This window comes from Mandrillus leucophaeus, unplaced genomic scaffold (genome assembly GCF_000951045.1).
Source record: "Mandrillus leucophaeus isolate KB7577 unplaced genomic scaffold, Mleu.le_1.0 Scaffold71, whole genome shotgun sequence".
NCBI classification, from domain to species: Eukaryota; Metazoa; Chordata; class Mammalia; order Primates; family Cercopithecidae; genus Mandrillus; species Mandrillus leucophaeus.
In genome coordinates, this window is record NW_012107697.1 from 32,491 (window position 1) to 51,691 (window position 19,201).

Genomic DNA, 19,201 nt, shown 5'->3' on the forward strand with positions numbered 1-19,201 from the left:
GCCAAGGGAAAGGGGTGGAGGGGGGCTGGTCCGAGGCAGCGGCCAGCCTAGCAGCCCCCTGTGGAGGGTGGCCAAGGCCACCCAGCGCCGTTTCCCCCCATTGTCCTCTTCCCGTCTGTCCCCTGTTCTCGCCCGAGGACCCGTGGCTCCGGCGCCTCCGCTTCGCTGGTGGTCGCCCCGGGTTGCGGAGTTCTTTTTGGTACACTCGACCCTCCAGCCAGCTGTTCCGACCCGCGCCACGGGCTCTCTAGCCGCGGAGTTGCATGCATGACCCTTATCCTGGGGTTTCGTTCACCGGGCGCAGAGGACCCCCCAGCCCTGGGCTCCTTGGGGACGGGATGTTTGCACCTGAGGGAGCAGCAGTGGCGATTTGGGGCCCATTTTCTCCCAGGAGCTTTGTATAATGAGGGAAACTGAGGCACAGGGTCTGTGGGCTGTGACTGAGGTGTTGACACAGCCCCATCTGCCTGTCTACCCCGCGCGCTCTTCAGTGTTCCGGGGGCAATACCTGTGATGCTGTTAAAATAAAAGCAAGAATGCAAACTAACCCTACGTTCACCCCCACCTCCCAAGTATTTTGATTTTCTTTTCTCCTCATAAGGTCATAAGTTTGCTCTGCAGCATAGAAGATGACCTTTTGATTTTTAAAAAAGGCATCCGTCCCAGTTCCCTTACTTATGTTACCATGTTTTTCACCTTGTCATTTTCAAGCTAGAGAACCCAGGATTCTTTTTTGCACCACTAGTCACTCTGAAGAGTCTGTACTTTCCTCAGATAGTGGGTATCAGGCCTTTCCCATCTGTGGGGAGCACACTGACAGTAAAAGATGCACCCTGGATTGCCCAGTGTTGCATTACTTGTTCGCTTACAGGCAAGCGCCTCCAAAAACTTCACTTAAATTAGTGGAGAATGCTTTGAATGTAACAGCCATAAAGTGATTTAAAAACATGAGATCTGATTGATACTAGTCCGAAAAGTACATCTTTCGTTATAAATGATAGTAGACAAGGTAGGCTTGGGACCACTTGGAAGATCCTGGCAGACTAAGATCTATTGTTTGAAATGACTACATTTCTGCCAAAAGTGAAAATAAGATCTTTACACAGACTCCGAGATATTTATGTAAATACAGTGACTCTTGAGGATTGTTGCCCGCTAGGACTTTGTATACAATGTCTCTTTTAATACTCTTAAGTATTTTCTCCCGGAGCCCAGGTTTTTGTATTTCTTTACTGCAACAGCTCTGTTGTGTGGACATTCTGAGGGGGGAGAGATACATTTGTTTTAAACTTTGGAAACTTGTAGCCTGTAATTTGTTTCTGAATGTACAGAGCATAATGGCAGCGTCTGAGGTTGCTGGTGTTGTGGCCAATGCCCCCAGTCCTCCGGAATCTTCTAGTTTATGTGCTTCCAAATCAGACGAAGGTCTCCCAGATGGTCTAAGGTAATGTGTGGACTCCTGACTGGGAAGATTCATTTGGGTAAAGGGTTTCTGAGATGGTATTGTGTAGCTGGTCTTTCTTTTTGGCTCTGATGGCACTGCACTAGGTTTTTAAAGGTAGAGGACTGTCTGATCTATCTTTGTATTTCTGGTATCCAACACAGCATCTGATACTCAGCAGGCATGCTAAATGTTTGGAGAATAAATAGAATACATGGGTTCAAACTCATTAAAAAATGCAAATATTTTCCAGCCCTTTCCTATGTGGACTGTATGTTCATTTAACCATATGTTTATGTGTTATATATGAGAAATGTTACATTGGTATGTGTACATGGATTCTAAATACATATACCCACAGACACGCAATTACCCAAACTTGCATCTCATAGTAGCTAATGTAATACATTGTTATGTACAATGTTGAACTAAATTAACTATATAGTTATCCCACAGTATATGTTGGAGATTGGTTCCAGGACCCCTACTGAGGATACCAAAATCTATAGATGCTCAAGTCCCTTACATAAAATGGTGTAGTATTTTATCTGGGACAGGCATATGCCCACCCCACTTAAAGCAATTAAAAAGATAATAAATAAATAAATAAAATGTTGTAGTATTTGTGTATAACCTATGCATGTCCTCCCATATACTTTAATCTCTAGGTTATTTATACCAACTAATACAATGTAAATGTTATGTAAATAGTTGTGTTGTTTAAGGAATAATGACAAGCAAAAAAATTTGTGCATGTTCAGTACAGATGCAACCATCCAATTTTTTTCTGAAATTTTTTTTAATGGTTTAAATCTATTTCACTTTTGTTTTTTTGAGACAGAGTCTCACTCTGTTGGCCCAGGCTGGAGTGCAAGTGGCGCAGTCTTGGCTCACTGTAAGCTCCGCCTCCCAGGTTCACGCCATTCTCCTGCCTCAGCCTCCCAAGTAGCTGGGACTACAGGTGCCTGCCACCACACCCGGCTAATTTTTTGTTTTTTTAGTAGAGAGGGGATTTCACTGTGTTAGCCAGGATGGTCTCCATCTCCTGATCTCGTGATCCGCCTGCTTTGGCCTCCCAAAGTGCTGGGATTACAGGCGTGAGCCACCGCGCTGGCTTTTTTTTTTTTTTTGAGATGGAGTCTTGCTGTGTCGCCCAGGCTGGAGTGCAATGGCGTGATCTCAGCTCACTGCACCCTCTGCCTCCTGGGTTCAAGTGATTCCCTTGCCTCAGCCTCCCAAGTAGCTGGGATTACAGGTGCCCGGCACCACGCCTGGCTAATTTTTGTATTTGAGTAGAGATGGGGTTTCGCCACGTTGGCCAGGCTGGGTATTTTACTTTTAAGTGGTTTATTTTTATATTTTAATAAATGGACACAATAATTAATTGTACATATTCATGGGGGTACATAGTGATGATGTGGTACATGTAATGTATAGTGATCAGATCAGCGTAATTAGCATATCCATCATCACAAACATTTATCCTTTTGAATATTTTCAGTCCATGGTTGGTTGAATCCATGAATGTGGACCACAGTCTATATAAAGAGGCTGACTGTGTATTCTTCCTCAACTCTTTTTTTTTTTGGAGACAGACTCTTGCTCTGTGCCCCAGGCCAGAGTGCAGTGGTATGATCTTGGCTCACTGCAACTTCTGCCTCCTGGCTTCAAGTGATTCTCCTGTCTCAGCCTTCCAAGTAGCTGGAATTATAGGCGCCTGCTTGGTAGCCCAGCTAATTTTTGTATTTTTAGCAAGATGGGGTTTCACCATGTTGACCAGGCTGATTTTGAACTCCTGACCTCAAGTGATCTGCCCGCCTTGGCCTCCCAAAGTGCTGGCATTACAGGGGTGAGCCACTGCACCTAGCTCCCTCAACTTTTGTTTTGTTTTGTTTTTGAGACAGTGTCTTGCTCTGTCGCCAGGCTGGAGTGCCCTGGCGCAATTTCCGCTCACTGCAACCTCTGCCTCCCGAGTTCAAGCGATTCTCCTGCCTAAGCCTCCCTAGTAGCTGGGATTACAGGTGCCCACCACCATGCCCGGCTAATTTTTTGTATTGTAGTAGAAACAGGGTTTCACCATGTTGTCCAGGATAGTCTCAGTCTCCAGACCTTGTGATTGGCCTGCCTCAGCCTCTCGAAGTGTTGGGATTACAGGCGTGAGCCACTGCGCCTGGCCCTCCCTCAGCTATTTTCTAGAGTACCTGAGTCCTCTAATACAATAGCTAACACTTAACTACAGTTCTATATGTGTTAACACATTTAATCTTTAAAACAGTCTCGGGAGGTAGTGATAATATTACTATTCCCATTTACAGGTGAGGAAACTGAGACACAGAGAGGTTAGTAATTTGCCCAAGGTTTCCAAGCTATGTTGGAGTCAGAGTTTTGATAAAGTCAACTACATACACTAGTAATAATGGCAGCTAAGGTTTATTGAATGTTTACTATATGCCAGGCACTATACTGAATACTTCATGTGGATTATCTCATGGAATCCTCACAACAGTCCTATTAGGAGGATAGTATTATTTCTGTTTTACAAATAAAGTAACTTGCCAAGAGTCAAACAGCTTGTAAATGGTGGGCGGAGTCAGGATTCAAACTCAGGTACTATATATGCCTGAATTTTTAATTAAGCACCTCCTCACAGTTAACTCCCAGCAGGAAGAAATCAGCTTCAAGTGTTTACATTGAGACAGGGTCTCCCTCTATCACCTAGGCTGGAGTACAGTGGTGCGATCATGGCCTACTGCAGCCTCCACCTCCTGGGCTTAAGCAGTCCTCTCACTTCAGCCTCCCAAGTAGCTGGAGCTACAGGTGCACGTCGCTACATTCAGCTACTTTTAAAATTTTTTTGTAGAGACAAGGTCTTGCCATGTTTCCCAGGCTAGTCTTGAACTCCTGACCTCAAATAATGCTCCTGCCTTGACCTCCCAAAGTGTTGGGATTACAGGCATGAGCCATTGTTCCTCACCGAGGTATTCTTTCAGTTGTTTTATTTTGAACTAGTATGATTGAGGAAACAAAGATGCATCAACTTGAATCCTCTCTGCTGGTTGGGTATGGTTAAGAGTGTCAGTTATAGAATTAGTTTAAAAAAAGAGGGTGGGGTCAAATAAATTAAACATAAGCGTTAATTCCTGGGTGAAAGATGTACAATTGTGAATGTTGGATGTCATTGTAAATATGTTTTAAGACCCCTTTAAAAAACAATCCCTCACTTCAGCCTGGGTGACAAAGTGAAACCCTGTCTCAAAAAATCAATCAATCAATAAATAATTAAAGCAGCACCTTGAATGGCTGTGACAAGTGACAGAATATCCTAATATTAAGCATAGGTTACTTACTGTGTGGGATAAAATTTCTATTGACAGCTTCAATTTTGGATTCAAAATTGTCTGTACTTTAGACAACTTAAAGTGTAGATGCTATACTCTGGAACTGTTGAAGAACCTAAAAAGTGGTTCTGGTCAAAGATCTCTGTAATGAGTTTGAATGAAAATTATTCTTGTGGAAGGTGAGAGAGGAATCAAAACAATATTTCTAAGTTAATATTTTATTATAATATGTATAACTAAATTAGTACATATAACTGAAATATTCTAACTAGCATTAGGCTAATTCATCGATACCCCCAAAACTTATTCCAGTTGGCCCTCAAAAATTATTTGGATCTTCAGAATCATTTATGTTTGGCCATTTACTGTAGACTGTCTTTAGAACCCAGGTTTTTGGCTGGCTGTGGTGGCTCACGCCTATAATTCCAACACTTTGAGAGGCTGATGCAGGCAGATGGATCCCTTGAGCACAGGAGTTTGAGACCAGCCTGGGCAACATGGCAAAACCATGCAAAAAATACAAAAAATTAGCTGGGCATGGTGGCATGTTACTGTAGTCCTAGTTACTCAGGAGGCTGAGGTGGAGGATCGCTTGAGCCAAGGATGTTGAGACTGCAGTGAGCCTTGATTGCGCCACTGCATTCTAGCTTGGGTGACAAGAGTTTAGACCCTCTCTAAAAACAAAAACAAAAAACAAAAAACTAGGTCTTAACCGCCAAGCTATACTACCTGCATATGGGATAGAAATCATTGGATTGAAACTAAGTTCTTTCATTGTGATAGTCAGGAGGGTTTACATAGTCTAGTTTTGTTCTTCTAGTAGTTAAAAGTATTATAACTTTTCTTTTCATCTTATGTGTTTGATAGCACCAAAGACTCTGCACAGAAACAGAAGAACTCACCCCTGTTGAGTGTAAGTAGCCAAACGATAACCAAGGAGAATAACAGAAATGTCCATTTGGAGCACTCAGAGCAGAATCCTGGTTCATCAGCAGGTGACACCTCAGCAGCGCACCCGGCGGTTTTAGGAGAAAACTTGATAGCCACAGCCCTTTGTCTTTCTGGCAGTGGATCTCAGTCTGATTTGAAGGACGTGGCCAGCACAGCAGGAGAGGAGGGGGACACAAGCCTCCGAGAGAACCTCCATCCAGCCACTCGGTCTCTTAAGGCAGGGTGCCATACAAAGCAGCTTGCTTCCGGGAATTGCTCTGAAGAGAAATCCCCACAAGCCTCCATCCTAAAGGAAGGTAACAGGGACACAGGCTTGGATTTCCGACCTGTAGTGTCTCCAGCAAATGGGGTTGAAGGAGTCCGAGTGGATCAGGATGATGATCAAGATAGCTCTTCCCTGAAGCTTTCTCAGAACATTGCTGTACAGGTCAAGTGTCAAGTTTCTACTACTAAAATGTAACTGGGGGGTGGTGGGGTTCAGGGTAGGAGCTATTTCTTCATATTTGGTGGAGAACTTGCTGGCTTGTTTTGTTTTTTGTTTTTTTGCTAGCAGCCATCGTACTACTTTCATACAGTGCCATGCAATGACTTCATTCTGATGTTCAGTAAATAAGAAAGCCAGTAGCTAGTGTCTCATCTTACGGCAAGTAGGAACTTTATGACCTACGTAGTCTCTTTCACTGAGTAACTGATGAGTTCAGGACATTAGCATTTGTATTTATCCCCTTTGTCCTTGCAGGAAGAGTCCTTGTTAATTCTCTGAGTCACATCTTAAGAAGTACAGTGTATCCTGCCTTCTAGTGACGGGTGTGCTTTGTTGTAGGAGAAAGTATGGGCACAACAGACTGTAGAGGGCAGACATCTCATCTCAGACTTGAGGCTTTCTCTCAGTCAGTCGTTGGGTCTTGTTTGGGTTATTTTGTGGGACTGATGATTAATGCAGGGTGGATGTTGGTGTCCATTTGCCAGAACTACATTGCTTAGCTTGCTTGGAAGCTGGTAAGGGGAAAGAGCAAAAAGTTAGTTACCTGTGGCAGAATTCTAGGTGTTAGTGATTCTGCCTCTTTTAAAGTGTCTCTGAAACAATTCTAAATATAACTTTTTTCCTTTATAGACTGACTTTAAGACGGCTGATTCAGAGGTAAACACAGATCAAGATATTGAAAAGAATTTGGTAAGTATTTAAACTGTCGTTGTTGTTATATGAAGTCATTATCAAACAGAAGATCTAGAGGCATATCATCTCAGTTGGAAAAGGTGCAGGAGTCCCCTTCATAAAATCCCTGACAGATGGTCAGCTAACTTTTCCTTGATCACTTCCAGAGATGGGAAGCTTACTACCTCACAACGCAACCAGTTACGTTTAAAAAAAAAAAATAGCTCTTACTGGCCAGGCACAGTGGCTCATGCCCATAATCCTAGCATTTTGGGAAGCTGAAGTGGGTGAATCACTTGAGCTGTGGAGTTTGAGACCAGCCTGGGCAACGTGGTGAAACCCCGTGTCTACAAAAAATACAAAAATCAGCCAGGTGTGGTGGTGGATGCCTATGGTCCTAGCTACCCAGGAGGCTGAGGTGGGAGGATCACCTGTTCACCTGAGCCCAGGAGGTCGAGGCTGTGTGAGCCATGATTGTGTGATTGTACTGCAGCCTGGGTGACAGAGTGAGACCCTGTCTCAAAAAAAATTTAAAAAAAAAAAAAAAAAAAAAGGCCAGGCGCAGTGGCTCACACCTGTAATCCCAGCATGTTGGGAGGCCAAGGCAGGCAGATCACCTGAGGTCAAGAGTTCAAGACCAGCCTGGCCAACATGGTGAAACCCCATCTCTACTAAAAATACAAAAGTTAGCTGGGCGTGGTGGTGCATGCCTGTAATCCCAGCTACTCAGGAGGCTGAGGCAGGAGAATGGCTTGAACCTGGGAGGCAGAGGTTGTAGTGAGCCAAGATTGCACCACTGCACCCCAGCCTGCACAACAGAGAAGCTCCGTCTCAAAAAACCAAAATAAAAGCTCTTATTGTTAGATTTTATTCTGAGATGAAGATAAAACCCTTATAACTTCTTACTTCAGGCCGGGTGCAGTGGCTCACGCCTGTAATTCTAGCACTTTCGGAGGCTGAGGCAGGTGGATCACCTGAGGTCAGGAGTTTGAGACCAGCCTGACTAACATGGTGAAACCCTGTCTTTACTAAAAATACAAAAATTTAGGCCAGGCACGGTGGCTCACATCTGTAATCCTAGCGCTTTGGGAGGCTGAGGCAGGCAGATTGTCTGAGCTCAGGAGTTTGAGACCAGCCTGGGCAACATGGTGAAACCCCATCTCTATTAAAAATACAAAAAATTAACCAGGCGTGGTGGCGTGTGCCTGTAATCCCAGCTGCTTGGGAGGCTGAGGCATGAGATTAGCTTGAACCTGGGAGGCAGAGATTGCAGTGAGCTGAGATCGTGCCACTGCGCTCCAGCCTGGGTGTCAGAGTGAGACTGTCTCAAAAAAAAAACCCAAACAACAACAAAAAAACGAAAAGTAGCCAGGGGTGGTGGTACTGCCTGTAATCCCAGCTACTTGGGAGGTTGAGGCAGAAGAATTGCTTGAACCCGGGAGGCTGAGGTGGCAGCGAGCTTCTTGTTTCAGGCCCGGTGTGGTGGCTCATGCCTGTAATCCCAGCACTTTGGGAGGCCGAGATGGGTGGATCATGAGGTCAAGAGATTGAGACCGTCCTGGCCAATGTGGTGAAACCCTATCTGTACTAAAAATACAAAAATCAGCCGGGCGTGGTGGCACATGCCTGTAGTCCTAGCTACTTGGGAAGGTGAGGCAGGAGAATTGCCTAAACCCGGGAGGTGGAGGTGAGCTGAGATTGCACCACTGCACTGCAGCCTGGTGACAGAGTGAGAATCCGTCTCAGAAAAAAAAAAAGTTCTTATTATAGTTTTCTCTTGAGCCTTATGGAATAAATCCAGTTCCTTTCCTGCTTGTTAGCCCTGTGTATATTTGAAGTTTTTTTATGCCTGTTCCCCTTATTCTCTTTCTCCCCAAGTTCAAACCTTTCCAGGTGAAACATCCTCAGATGTTTTTAGTATTCTTTTTGATACTATTTTGATACTATTTTCCATTTCTTTATCATCATTCTGGTTACTTTCACCTAGACATGTTCCATTTTATCAATATTTGTTTTAAAAAGTAATCTCGAGAACCATATATGATAGTACAGATACAGTATAATTACTTTATAATATAGTGGAATCTCTTAGTATCTCTCATTCTAGACTTTCTTAAGCTTACATTGACTTATTTTGGCAATTTTTTCATACTGTTAAGCTTTTAGTCAAATTCCATCCAGTCTTTTTTTTCATAGATTATTTACTTGTATCTTTCTAATTTTATCCCCAGATAGTTGATTTTTGAAGAGAACGTCACACTTACCTTTGTTAAAATGCTCCCTTTGATCCATCCCTGGCCTTTTGTGGCTAAAATATCCACCTTTAAGTATATGGATATCTAAATGTACACTTTTTAAAGGGAAAGTAATACTGGGAAAGGCACCCCAGGAAGAGGTCTTTAGGGTAAGATATGTTAATTTATAAAGAGTGGCATAAAAAGGGAAAGTGCTTGTAGCAACCAGATAAGATAGTGGATATTTGGTGCAAGTTGAAGAAATTGAAGGGTATATGGAAAAAGTTACTGGTGTACATTAACCGGATGAAGCCAATAAAAGTTTTAAAACAGAGAGTAGCAACTTGGGACGTAATTGTAACAGTCAACTAGATGAAGCAGGAACGAATGAAAACCCAGCAAGTTACTGGACCAAAGGAGGACTAGAGTTGTGTTTTCTTTGGCTCTATCTTTTGGGTGGTAGTGAGGTCTACATACTTTTAAAAAGGCAATGAGGCTGGGCGCAGTGGCTTACGCCTGTAATCTCAGCACTTCGGGAGGCCGAGGTGGGGGGTATCACCTGAAGTCAGGAGTTCAAGACCAGCCTGGCCAACATGGCAAAACCTCATCTCTACTAAAAATAAAAAAATTAGCTGGACGTAGTGGCAGGCACCTGTAATCCCAGCTACTCTGGAGGCTGAGGCAGAGAGAATTGCTTGAACTTGGGAGGCGGAGGTTGCAGTGAGCCGAGATTGCACCACGGCACTCCAGGCTGGGCGACAGAGCAAGACTGTGTCTTAGACAAACAAAACAAAACAAAAACCCAAAAAATAAAAAAGACAGTGAAACTAAGCTGGTGTTAAGCTTGGTGGCAGTATATGAAACCTGACTCCTGTTCTGTTTTCTACCCTTTTCATGTATTTATGGCCATTGCCCACTGCCTGCTTTCGAAAGTGTTACTCCTAGTCCTAGGAACCAACTAGCCAAGGATAAAGCAAAGTAACAGTATATAAACTCTTTAGCTCGTTAAGACTGGACAAATTGGATCAAGCATGCCTTTAAGTTATCTCCTTGTATGTAGTAATAGTATGCATGTTAATACTTTTTTCATGATACTAATTTTTTTCCCCTGATTCTGTGTTCTAAACATGGATCATAGGCTGGGTGCCTTGGCTTATGCCTATAATCCCAGCACTTTGGGAGGCTGAGGTGAGTGGATTGCTTGAGTCTAAGAATTTGAGAACAACCTGGGCAACATAGTGAGACTTCATCTCTATAATAAAAATTATTATTATTATTTAGAAAAATGCATTATAGAAAAAGAAAAAAGTAAAGGAAAAGAGTTGTGGTTAAAAGAAAATAAAGGCTGGGCATGGTGGCTCACACTTGTAATCCCAGCACTTTGGGAGGCTGAGGTGAGTGGATTGCTTGAGTCTAAGAATTTGAGAACAACCTGGGCAACATAGTGAGACTTCATCTCTATAATAAAAATTATTATTATTATTTAGAAAAATGCATTATAGAAAAAGAAAAAAGTAAAGGAAAAGAGTTGTGGTTAAAAGAAAATAAAGGCTGGGCATGGTGGCTCACACTTGTAATCCCAGCACTTTGGGAGGCCGAGGCAGATGGATCCCTTGAAGTCAGGAGTTTGAGACCAGCCTAGCCAGCATGGTGAAACCCCGTCTGTACTAAAAATACAAAAACATTAGCCAGGCGTGGTGGCGCGTGCCTGTAATCCCAGCTACTTGGGAGGCTGAGGCAGGAGAATTGCTTGAACCTGGGCTGTGGAGATTACAGTGTGCCGACATCACACCACTGCACTCCAGCCTGGGAGACAGAACGAGATCCCATCTCAAAAAAAAAAAAAAGAAGTTGGGTGCGGTGGAGCACACCTGTAATCTCAGCACTTTGGGAGGCTAAGGCAGGCGGATTGCTTGAGGCCAGGAGTTTAAGACCGGCTTGGCCAACATGGCAAAACCCCATATCTACTAAAAATGCAAAAATTAGCAGAGCATGTTGGCTCACACCCTTAATGCCAGCTACTTGGGAGGCTGAGGCACAATAATCGCTTGAACCCGGGAGGCAGAGGTTACCATAAGCCGAGATTGCACCGCTGCACTCTAGCCTGGGTCACAGAGTGAGACTCTGTCTCAAAAAAGAATAATCTACTGGTTTCAACTTTTCTTTGGTTAAGATCCTCTTTCAGTATCTTTTGGAAACTTTGAATTCTTGTCTCAGAAAGATATATACATACACCAGTTGCAGAAAGTTCAAAGATTCCCTGAGGTCCACCTGTAGAATCCAGGTTCAGAATCCCTGGAAAGGTGTGATGCTGAGTAATCAGCTGTTTGGGACACCTTAGTCACATTTCAGTACATGGACTAAAGATTAGCTTGTCCCAAAGCCAAGGTCCTATCTTGAGAGTCTTTTTTATTTTTTATTTTATTTATTCATTTATTTATTTATTTATTTTGAGACAGAGTCTCGCTCTGTCACCCAGTCTGGAGTGCAGTGGCACAATCTCTGCTCACTGCAACCTTTGCCTCCTGGGTTCAAGTGATTCTCCTGCCTCAGCCTCCCAAGTAGCTGGGATTACAGGCATGTGCCACCATGCCTGGCTAATTTTGTATTTTTAGTAGAGACGGGATTGCACTATGTTAGCCAGGCTGGTCTCGAACTCCTGACCTCAGGTGATCCGCCCACCTCAGCTTCCCAAAGTGCTGGGATTACAGGTGTGAGCCACCGTGCCTGGCCTTGAGAGCCTTTTGTAAAAATGATTATAGTATGATATTTTCCCTGTTCGTTTTTAAAATTTTTTTTCTTTGAAAACAGTTATTTAATGAAAAAATTCAGTTTAGTGCTCTCAGTTTAAATATTATGTGGGCTACTTCATACTAAATGTGTTTTAAGTTGGCCCTCTTCAAATTTTAGTGTCCCTTTGAAAGGTAACCATTGATTTTCTTGATTTACTGACATGGGGGTGGCAGAGCTAAACTGTTTTTAGAAGCAGTTCTATTTTTTTATTTATTGTTGTTGTTTTTTGATAGAGACCAGGTATTACTACATTGCCCAGGCTGGTCTTGAGCTTCTGGCCTCAAGCAGTCTTCCTGCCTTGGCCCCTCAAAGTGCTGGGATTATAGGCCAGAACCACCGTGCCTTGTCTAGAAGCCTCACTTCTAATCCAGACTTTATATGAAAGCTTGCTGAGTTGTTCAGTCTGAATACCAGGTTCCCAGACATCTTTAGAGGATCCATCAGTTTTCAGTGTTATTAACCAGTAAGGAATCATGTTCCTGGACGCTTTTTTGAGAGAGTCTTGCTCTCTCGCCTAGGCTGAAGTGCAGTGGCGTGATCTCAGCTCACTGTAACCTCTGCCTCCCAGGTTCAAGCGATCATCCCACCTCAGCCTCCCAAGTAGCTGGGACTACAGTCGGGTACCGGCATGCCCAGCTAATTTTTGTTTTTTTTAAGAGCCCAGGTTTTGCCATGTTGCCCAAGCTGGTCTCGAATTCCTGAACGCAAGTGATCCGCCTACCTCAGCCTCCCAAAGTGCTGCAGTTATAGGTGTGAACCACCATGCCCAGCCAATCTCATCATATGTTAATGAATTTAAATTTATATAGCCACATATGGTTAGTAGCTTCATTATTGGATAGTGCGGTCATAGAGCTCTATACAATGCCTTGGACAGTCACTGGTGAATGTTTCTTGTGATTAAATTAGGAAATAAACTTTTCTTATCTTGTTCATAATAGGATAAAATGATGACAGAGAGAACACTGTTGAAAGAGCGTTACCAGGAGGTCCTGGACAAACAGAGGCAAGTGGAGAATCAGCTCCAAGTGCAATTAAAGCAGCTTCAGCAAAGGAGAGAAGAAGAAATGAAGAATCACCAGGTATTTTGCTTATATTGAAATTGTCAATGAGTTAAGCAGCAGTCTCTGATCAAACTTTAATTTTTTAAAAACTTTATGTATTTATTTATTTTTGAGACAGTCTCACTCTGTCACTCAGCCTGGAGTGCAGTAGCATAATCTTGGCTCACTGCAGCCTCTGTCTGCTGGGCTTAAGTGATCCTCCCACCTCAGCCTCCCAAGTAGCTGGGAACGCAGGTGCATGCCACTATGCCTGGCTCATTTTTTATGTTTTTGGTAGAGACGGGGTTTTGCCATGTTGCCCAGGCTGGTCTTGAACTCCAGACTCAAGAAATCCGCCCGCTTTGGCCTCCCAAAGGAGGCCTTTTTATTTCAGTTAACTCAAAAATAAAATTAAAGTTTGAGACGTCCATACCCAACTCAAACTTTAATTTTATTTTTGAGTTAATTGAAATAAAAAGGCAAGGCCGGATGTGGTGGCTCATACCTGTAATCCCAGCACTTTGAGAGGTCGAGGCTGGTGGATCACTTGAGTCCAGGAGTTCGAACCAGCCTGGGCAACATGGCAAAATCCCATCTCTACCAAAAATACAAAAAATGAGCCAGGCATGGTGGTGCATACCTGTGGTCCCAGCTACATGGGAGGCTGAGGTGGGAGGATTGCTTAAGCCCAGAAGGCAGAGGTTGCAGTGAGCTGAGATTGTGCCACTGCACTCCAGCCTGAGTAACAGAACGATACCCTGTCTCAAAGAAAAGTATTAATACTCATAGACTTTTTTTTTTTTTTGAGACGGAGTCTCACTCTGTCACCCAGGCTGTAGTGCAGTGGCACAATCTCTGCTCACTGCAAGCTCCACCTCCTGGATTCATGCTATTCTCCTGCCTCAGCCTCCTGAGTAGCTGGGACTGTAGGTGCCTGCCACCACGCCTGGCTGATTTTTTTTTTTTTTAATAGTAGAGACGGGGTTTCACTGTGTTAACCAGGATGGTCTTGATCTTCTGACCTCGTGATCTGCCTACCTTGGCCTCCCGAAATGCTGGGATTACAGGCGTGAGCCACTGTGCCAGACCCCTCATAGACTTTTAATAGAGAATGTTTGGATAAATTAGATATATCCATATGTTATACAGCTATTTTTGAATTAGATCGATATTTATTGACATAATACATTCATGTCAAGTAAAAGAAATCAGGATGCAAAGTAATGTATGTAAAACAACCTCATTAAAAAAAAAGCAAAGAAATGCATACGTAAGTATGTCTTTGTGTGAGCATAGAGAAAGATGTGAAAGCATAATACAAAGCAGTTAACACATTGATCACTCTTATGGGTGGAAGTGGTATGAAGTGGGGGAGTGACTCTTTATCACCTTTGTATTATTTTACTTTTTCTTTTTTTTTTCTTTTTTTTTGAGACTGGGTGTTGTTCTGTTGCCCAGGCTGTAGTACAGTGGGTGCAGTCAAGGCTCACTGTATCCTTGACTTGACTTTCTGGGCTCAAGCTATCCTTCCACCTCAGCCTCTCGAGTATCTGGACTACAGGCATGTGCCACCACACCTGGCTAATTTTTTTTATTTTTTGTAGAGACAAGGTCTCTGTGTTGCCTAGGCTGGACTCGAACTCCTGGACACGCCGATCTTCCTGCCTTGGGTTCCCAAAGTGCGAGGATTATAGGCATGAGCCACTGTTCCTGGCCTGTTTGACTTCTTATTTAAAAAAAAAAAAAAAAGTGTGTGTGTGTACATATATATGTGTGTGTGTATATATGTATATATTTGTTGTTGTTAAAGAGTGAAACAGACAAAACCCATTCCTAATAAAGTAGAATCATAACAAAATGAAACAAAACAATATTTGTTGGATGTAACAGACCCTCACCTGGTACGAGAACACCTTTCTCAGCATTCTCGACAGGTGTTCATTCAGCCTTTATTTGAACACCAGTAATGGAGAGCTTACTGCTTCACGAGGCAGTATATTCCATTTTTGAACGATTGCAATTGCTAGAAGTTATTTTTCCTGTTGAGTTGAGATCTGCATTACTGTAACTTTCTCCTTTAGGTCTGAATACTGGCTTTTGGAGCTACTCATCAACCACATTCTTTCAATTCAATTTGAATTCACTAAAGTCAACACGTGAATTTATGATAGTTGAAAATAACCTTCGCATCAAAAGAACTAACTTATTTTCTTTTTTATTTGTGTGCGACTGTAATTGTGTGGAACTCAGGAGATATTAAAGGCTATTCAGGATGTGACAATAAAGCGAGAAGAAACAAAGAAGAAGATAGAGAAAGAAAAGAAAGAGTTTTTGCAGAAGGAGCAGGATCTGAAAGCTGAAATTGAGAAGCTTTGTGAGAAGGGCAGAAGGTAACTGATGTTAAGAATAAAAACCCTGTATGTATGTATATATGCGTGAAGGGCCAGACCTGTCTGTATTTGTAGTTTCTTTCCCTTTGGTTTAATTTTTATTTGAAAAATAAGTGTGCAAGCAAAAACTCTCCAATGACTTTAGGTTTTTCAGTATCAAACATTAGACTTCATAGAAAAAAGTTCAGAGATTTATTAAATACTTTGAAATAATAACAGTTAATTGTTGAGTCCCAAGTGTGGTCAAGATTTTGATACAGTCTGGACGTAGTGGCTCACACCTGTAATCTCAGTGCTTTGGGACGCCAAGGTGGGAGGATTGCTTGAGGCCAGGAGTTTGAGACCAGCCTGAGCAAGCTAGCAAGACTCCCTCTCTACAAAGAAATAAAAAAAAAAAATTAGCTGGTTGTGGTGGCACGTGGCTGTAGTCCTAGCTACTTGGGAGGCTGAGGTGGAAGAATCGCTTGAGCCCAGGAGTTCCAGGCTGTACTCAGCTATGATTACGCCACTGCACTCCAGCTTGGGTGACAGAGCAAGACCTTGTCTCTTAAATAAAAAAATTTTTTTATATGAATCTAACACTGATTTCACTTTATAACCTGATGTTTACAAGTTCAGACCATAGGCCAGGCACGGTGGCCTGTTATCCCAGCACTTGGGGAGGCTGAGGCAGGTGGATCACAAGGTCAGAAAATCGAGACCATCCTGGCCAACATGGTGTAACCCCATCTCTACTAAAATATACAAGATTAGCTGGGTGTGGCGGCACACGCCTGTAGACCCAGCTACTTGGTAGGCTGAGGCAGGGGAGTCACTTGAACCCAGGAGGCGGAAGGTGGAGGTTGCAGTGAGCTAAGATCGTGCCACTGGACTTCAGCCTGGTGACAGAGTGAGACCCTGTCTCAAAAAGAAAAAACAAAACCAAGTTCAGACCATGTGCATACTTTGAATGATTACATTTATGTTATTCAGCATCCGAAGTAAATTTCAGACAGTAACTTTGTAAGCTGTTTGTGGAAGAATTATTTAGTGGATTTGTGTCCTTTTCTAGGTACTGCAGAAAAAGCAAAGTGGCCATAGAATTTGGTCAAATTCTCAATTTTCTAAGTTTCTTTTTTTTTTTTCTTTTGAGACGGAGTCTTGCTCTGTTGCCCAAGGTGGAGTGCAGTGGCATGATCTCGGCTCACTGCAAGCTCCGCCTCCCGGGTTTACGTCATTTTCCAGCCTCAGCCTCCTGAGTAGCTGGGACTACAGGCGCCCCCCATCATGCCCAGCTAATATTTTTGTATTTTTAGTAGAGATGGGGTTTCACCGTGTTAGCCGGGATGGTCTCGATGTCCTGACTTCATGATCTGCCTGCCTCGGCCTCCCAAAGTGCTGGGGTTACAGGTGTGAGCCACTATGCCCGGCCAATTTTCTAAGTTTCTTAAAATGACCCGTTTGAAAATCAGAGTATCTGTGAATACTCTGTTGATTTTATTTAAGTTCTACCAAAATGCTTTTTGTTTATCAAAAAAATTTTGGCTTTTTCCAATGCGTCAGACTACTGAGTTAGCAAGCTCATATGCTGAATCATTTTCTGAGTCTCCGAGATAATAACTGTGAAGCTCAACATGAGGAATTGTGTTTGAGAGAGGGCTTGTAGACCAATCAGTTGTTCTGTTGAGAATCTAGTGATACCGAATGATTAGAAGGTGGGTCGGTTGTCTATAATGATAATTTTCCAGAAATTATGAAGAGTGTACCTGGAATAGAACACTGTCCCAGCCACTGTCAGTGATCAAAGCAGTTGCTCCCACCCCATGACATGGTCTCTGCCATTGTCTTCACAGTCTGTGTGAGAAAGATGACCATAGATATGTAGCAACTTAGCAGCAGATATTAAAGTGCAGAAACTGGGAAGATGAGTCTATAATGTTATTCTAAGCCCCGCAGAAAATTTCCTTTTGATGTGTGCTCTTTACATTCTTTTTTCTTTTTTTTTTTTTTTTGAGATAGAGTCTTGCTCTGTCGCCCAGGTTGGAGTGCAGTGGCACAATCTCGGCTCACTGCAATCTCTGCCTCCTGGGTTCAAGTGATTCTTTTGCCTCAGCCACCTGAGTATCTGGGATTACAGGCAAGTGCCATCATGCCCAGATAATTTTTTAAATTTTTTATAAAGATGAGGATCTCACTCCGTTGACCAGGCTGGTCTCAAACTTCTGGCTTCAAGCGATCCACTTGCCTTGGCCTCCCAAAGTGCTGGGATTACAGGTGTGAGCTACTGTGCCCAGCCTTTTTTTAATTTTTAATTTTTATTTTTTTACCTTCAACAAACTCACTTTTACTCTTTACATTCTTTATGTAACTCTACTATCTTTTCCATTTGATTGAATTGCTACAGATGGTGATTGATACTAATAATTTTGGTGTTTGTGTTCTTGAAGATCCATTTTTTTCTTTAAATTTATATGTCACAGTATCAGAATAATGTTTTTTGCCATTCTTTCTGTTAAGTGTGGGATTCAGTTTTCCGGAAGCAGGGGGAATGTCTTTTGTAGGAATCTTTGTTCTAGCAGTGGTGTAGGTTTTGCTTAGCATTCCATCATTCATAGGAACCAGGACGCATAGATTTTGGTCATTATATTAGTCACCTTGGCCTGCCATAACAGAATACCATTGACTAGGTGGCTTAAACAGCAGAATATTTTACAGTTCTGGAGGCTGGAAGTCCAACGTAAAGATGCTGGCAGGTTTGGTTTCTGGTGAGAATCTTTTCCTGGCTTGCCGACAGCTGCCTTCTTCTGGTCTCACATGGCTTTTGCGCTATGCATGCATATTCCTGGTGTCTCTTCCTCTTCTTATAAGGACACCAGTCCTATTGGATTAGGTTCCCACTTTATGACTTCATTTAACCATAATTGCCTCTTTCAAGGCCCACTATCCAAATACAATTACACTGGGGTTAGGGCTTCAAGATATGAGTTTTAAGGGGCACAGTTCAGTCCATAACAATTATATTTCCTGTTTCTAGTGTTTTCATTCATTTGTTCAGCCAGCATTTATTGAATATCTACTATGAGCCAGACAGTAGGGCCTGGAGAGTAAAAAGTCTTCAAAGAGATTACTGTTTATTATGAGAGACAGATAGATAAACAGATGATTGCAAAATAGTGTAATGATACCATGACAGTGGTGGTATGAAAGCATCTGAAAGAGGCACATAACCCAGACTGGGTAGGGGAGTCATAGAGGGCTTCCCAGGGGATATCATTCCAGAATCGAGTCCTGAAAAATAAGGGGCCGAAGATAACCACCAAATGAAATGCATGATCCTTGGTTTGATCCTGAGTCAAACAAACTATAATTATAGGACATTTTGGAATAATTGGGAAAATTTCAATAAGGACTACGTGTTAGGTAATATTGTGTCAGTGTTACATATTTTGGGTGTATAAGCCCATGTTGAAAAAAGTTTAAGAAATTAAAAAAATATTTTGCATATGATTATGACATTGTTTCATTATGTAGAAAGATGTTCTTGTTCATAAGAGATACTTGCTGAAGTTTTAGGAGTTAAGTGTCATGATATAAATGTGGCAAAAAATGTAACAACTGATAAATCTAGATGACAGGTAGATATTCATTTTATTATTTTATTAACTTTTTGTTGGTTTGAAATTTTCGAAGAAAAAGTAACAGGGGTCAGGGTAGGTATAGGGAAGAATTAGCCAGGCAACAAATGAAGGAAAAGACACTGCCGGCCGGTGACTCCGAAATGAGAGAGAAAAGCAAGCCAGATGTGAAGTGGGGGAATGAGGCCAGATCAGAAAAGGCTTTTATACTGTGTTAAGGAATTTGAGTTTCTCCATGATA

The 19,201-nt window shown here is 42.5% G+C and overlaps 1 protein-coding gene across 2 annotated transcripts in view; it reads left to right on the forward strand.

The window, feature by feature from the left end:
• Positions 1-1,334: 1,334 nt before the first annotated feature.
• Positions 1,335-19,201, forward strand: part of RNF214 (ring finger protein 214) — a 52,056-nt gene continuing 34,189 nt past the window's right edge. Inside the window, exons 1-5 of one of the 2 annotated variants that reach the window (XM_011964824.1) lie at positions 1,335-1,444; positions 5,647-6,157; positions 6,845-6,904; positions 12,855-12,995; positions 15,207-15,346. In XM_011964824.1, coding sequence (XP_011820214.1) covers positions 1,338-1,444; positions 5,647-6,157; positions 6,845-6,904; positions 12,855-12,995; positions 15,207-15,346 — 959 coding nt within the window. In that variant the 5' untranslated portion in view covers positions 1,335-1,337. The remainder of the gene's footprint in view (positions 1,445-5,646; positions 6,158-6,844; positions 6,905-12,854; positions 12,996-15,206; positions 15,347-19,201) is intronic. The other variant, XM_011964825.1, reaches the window with a different exon arrangement.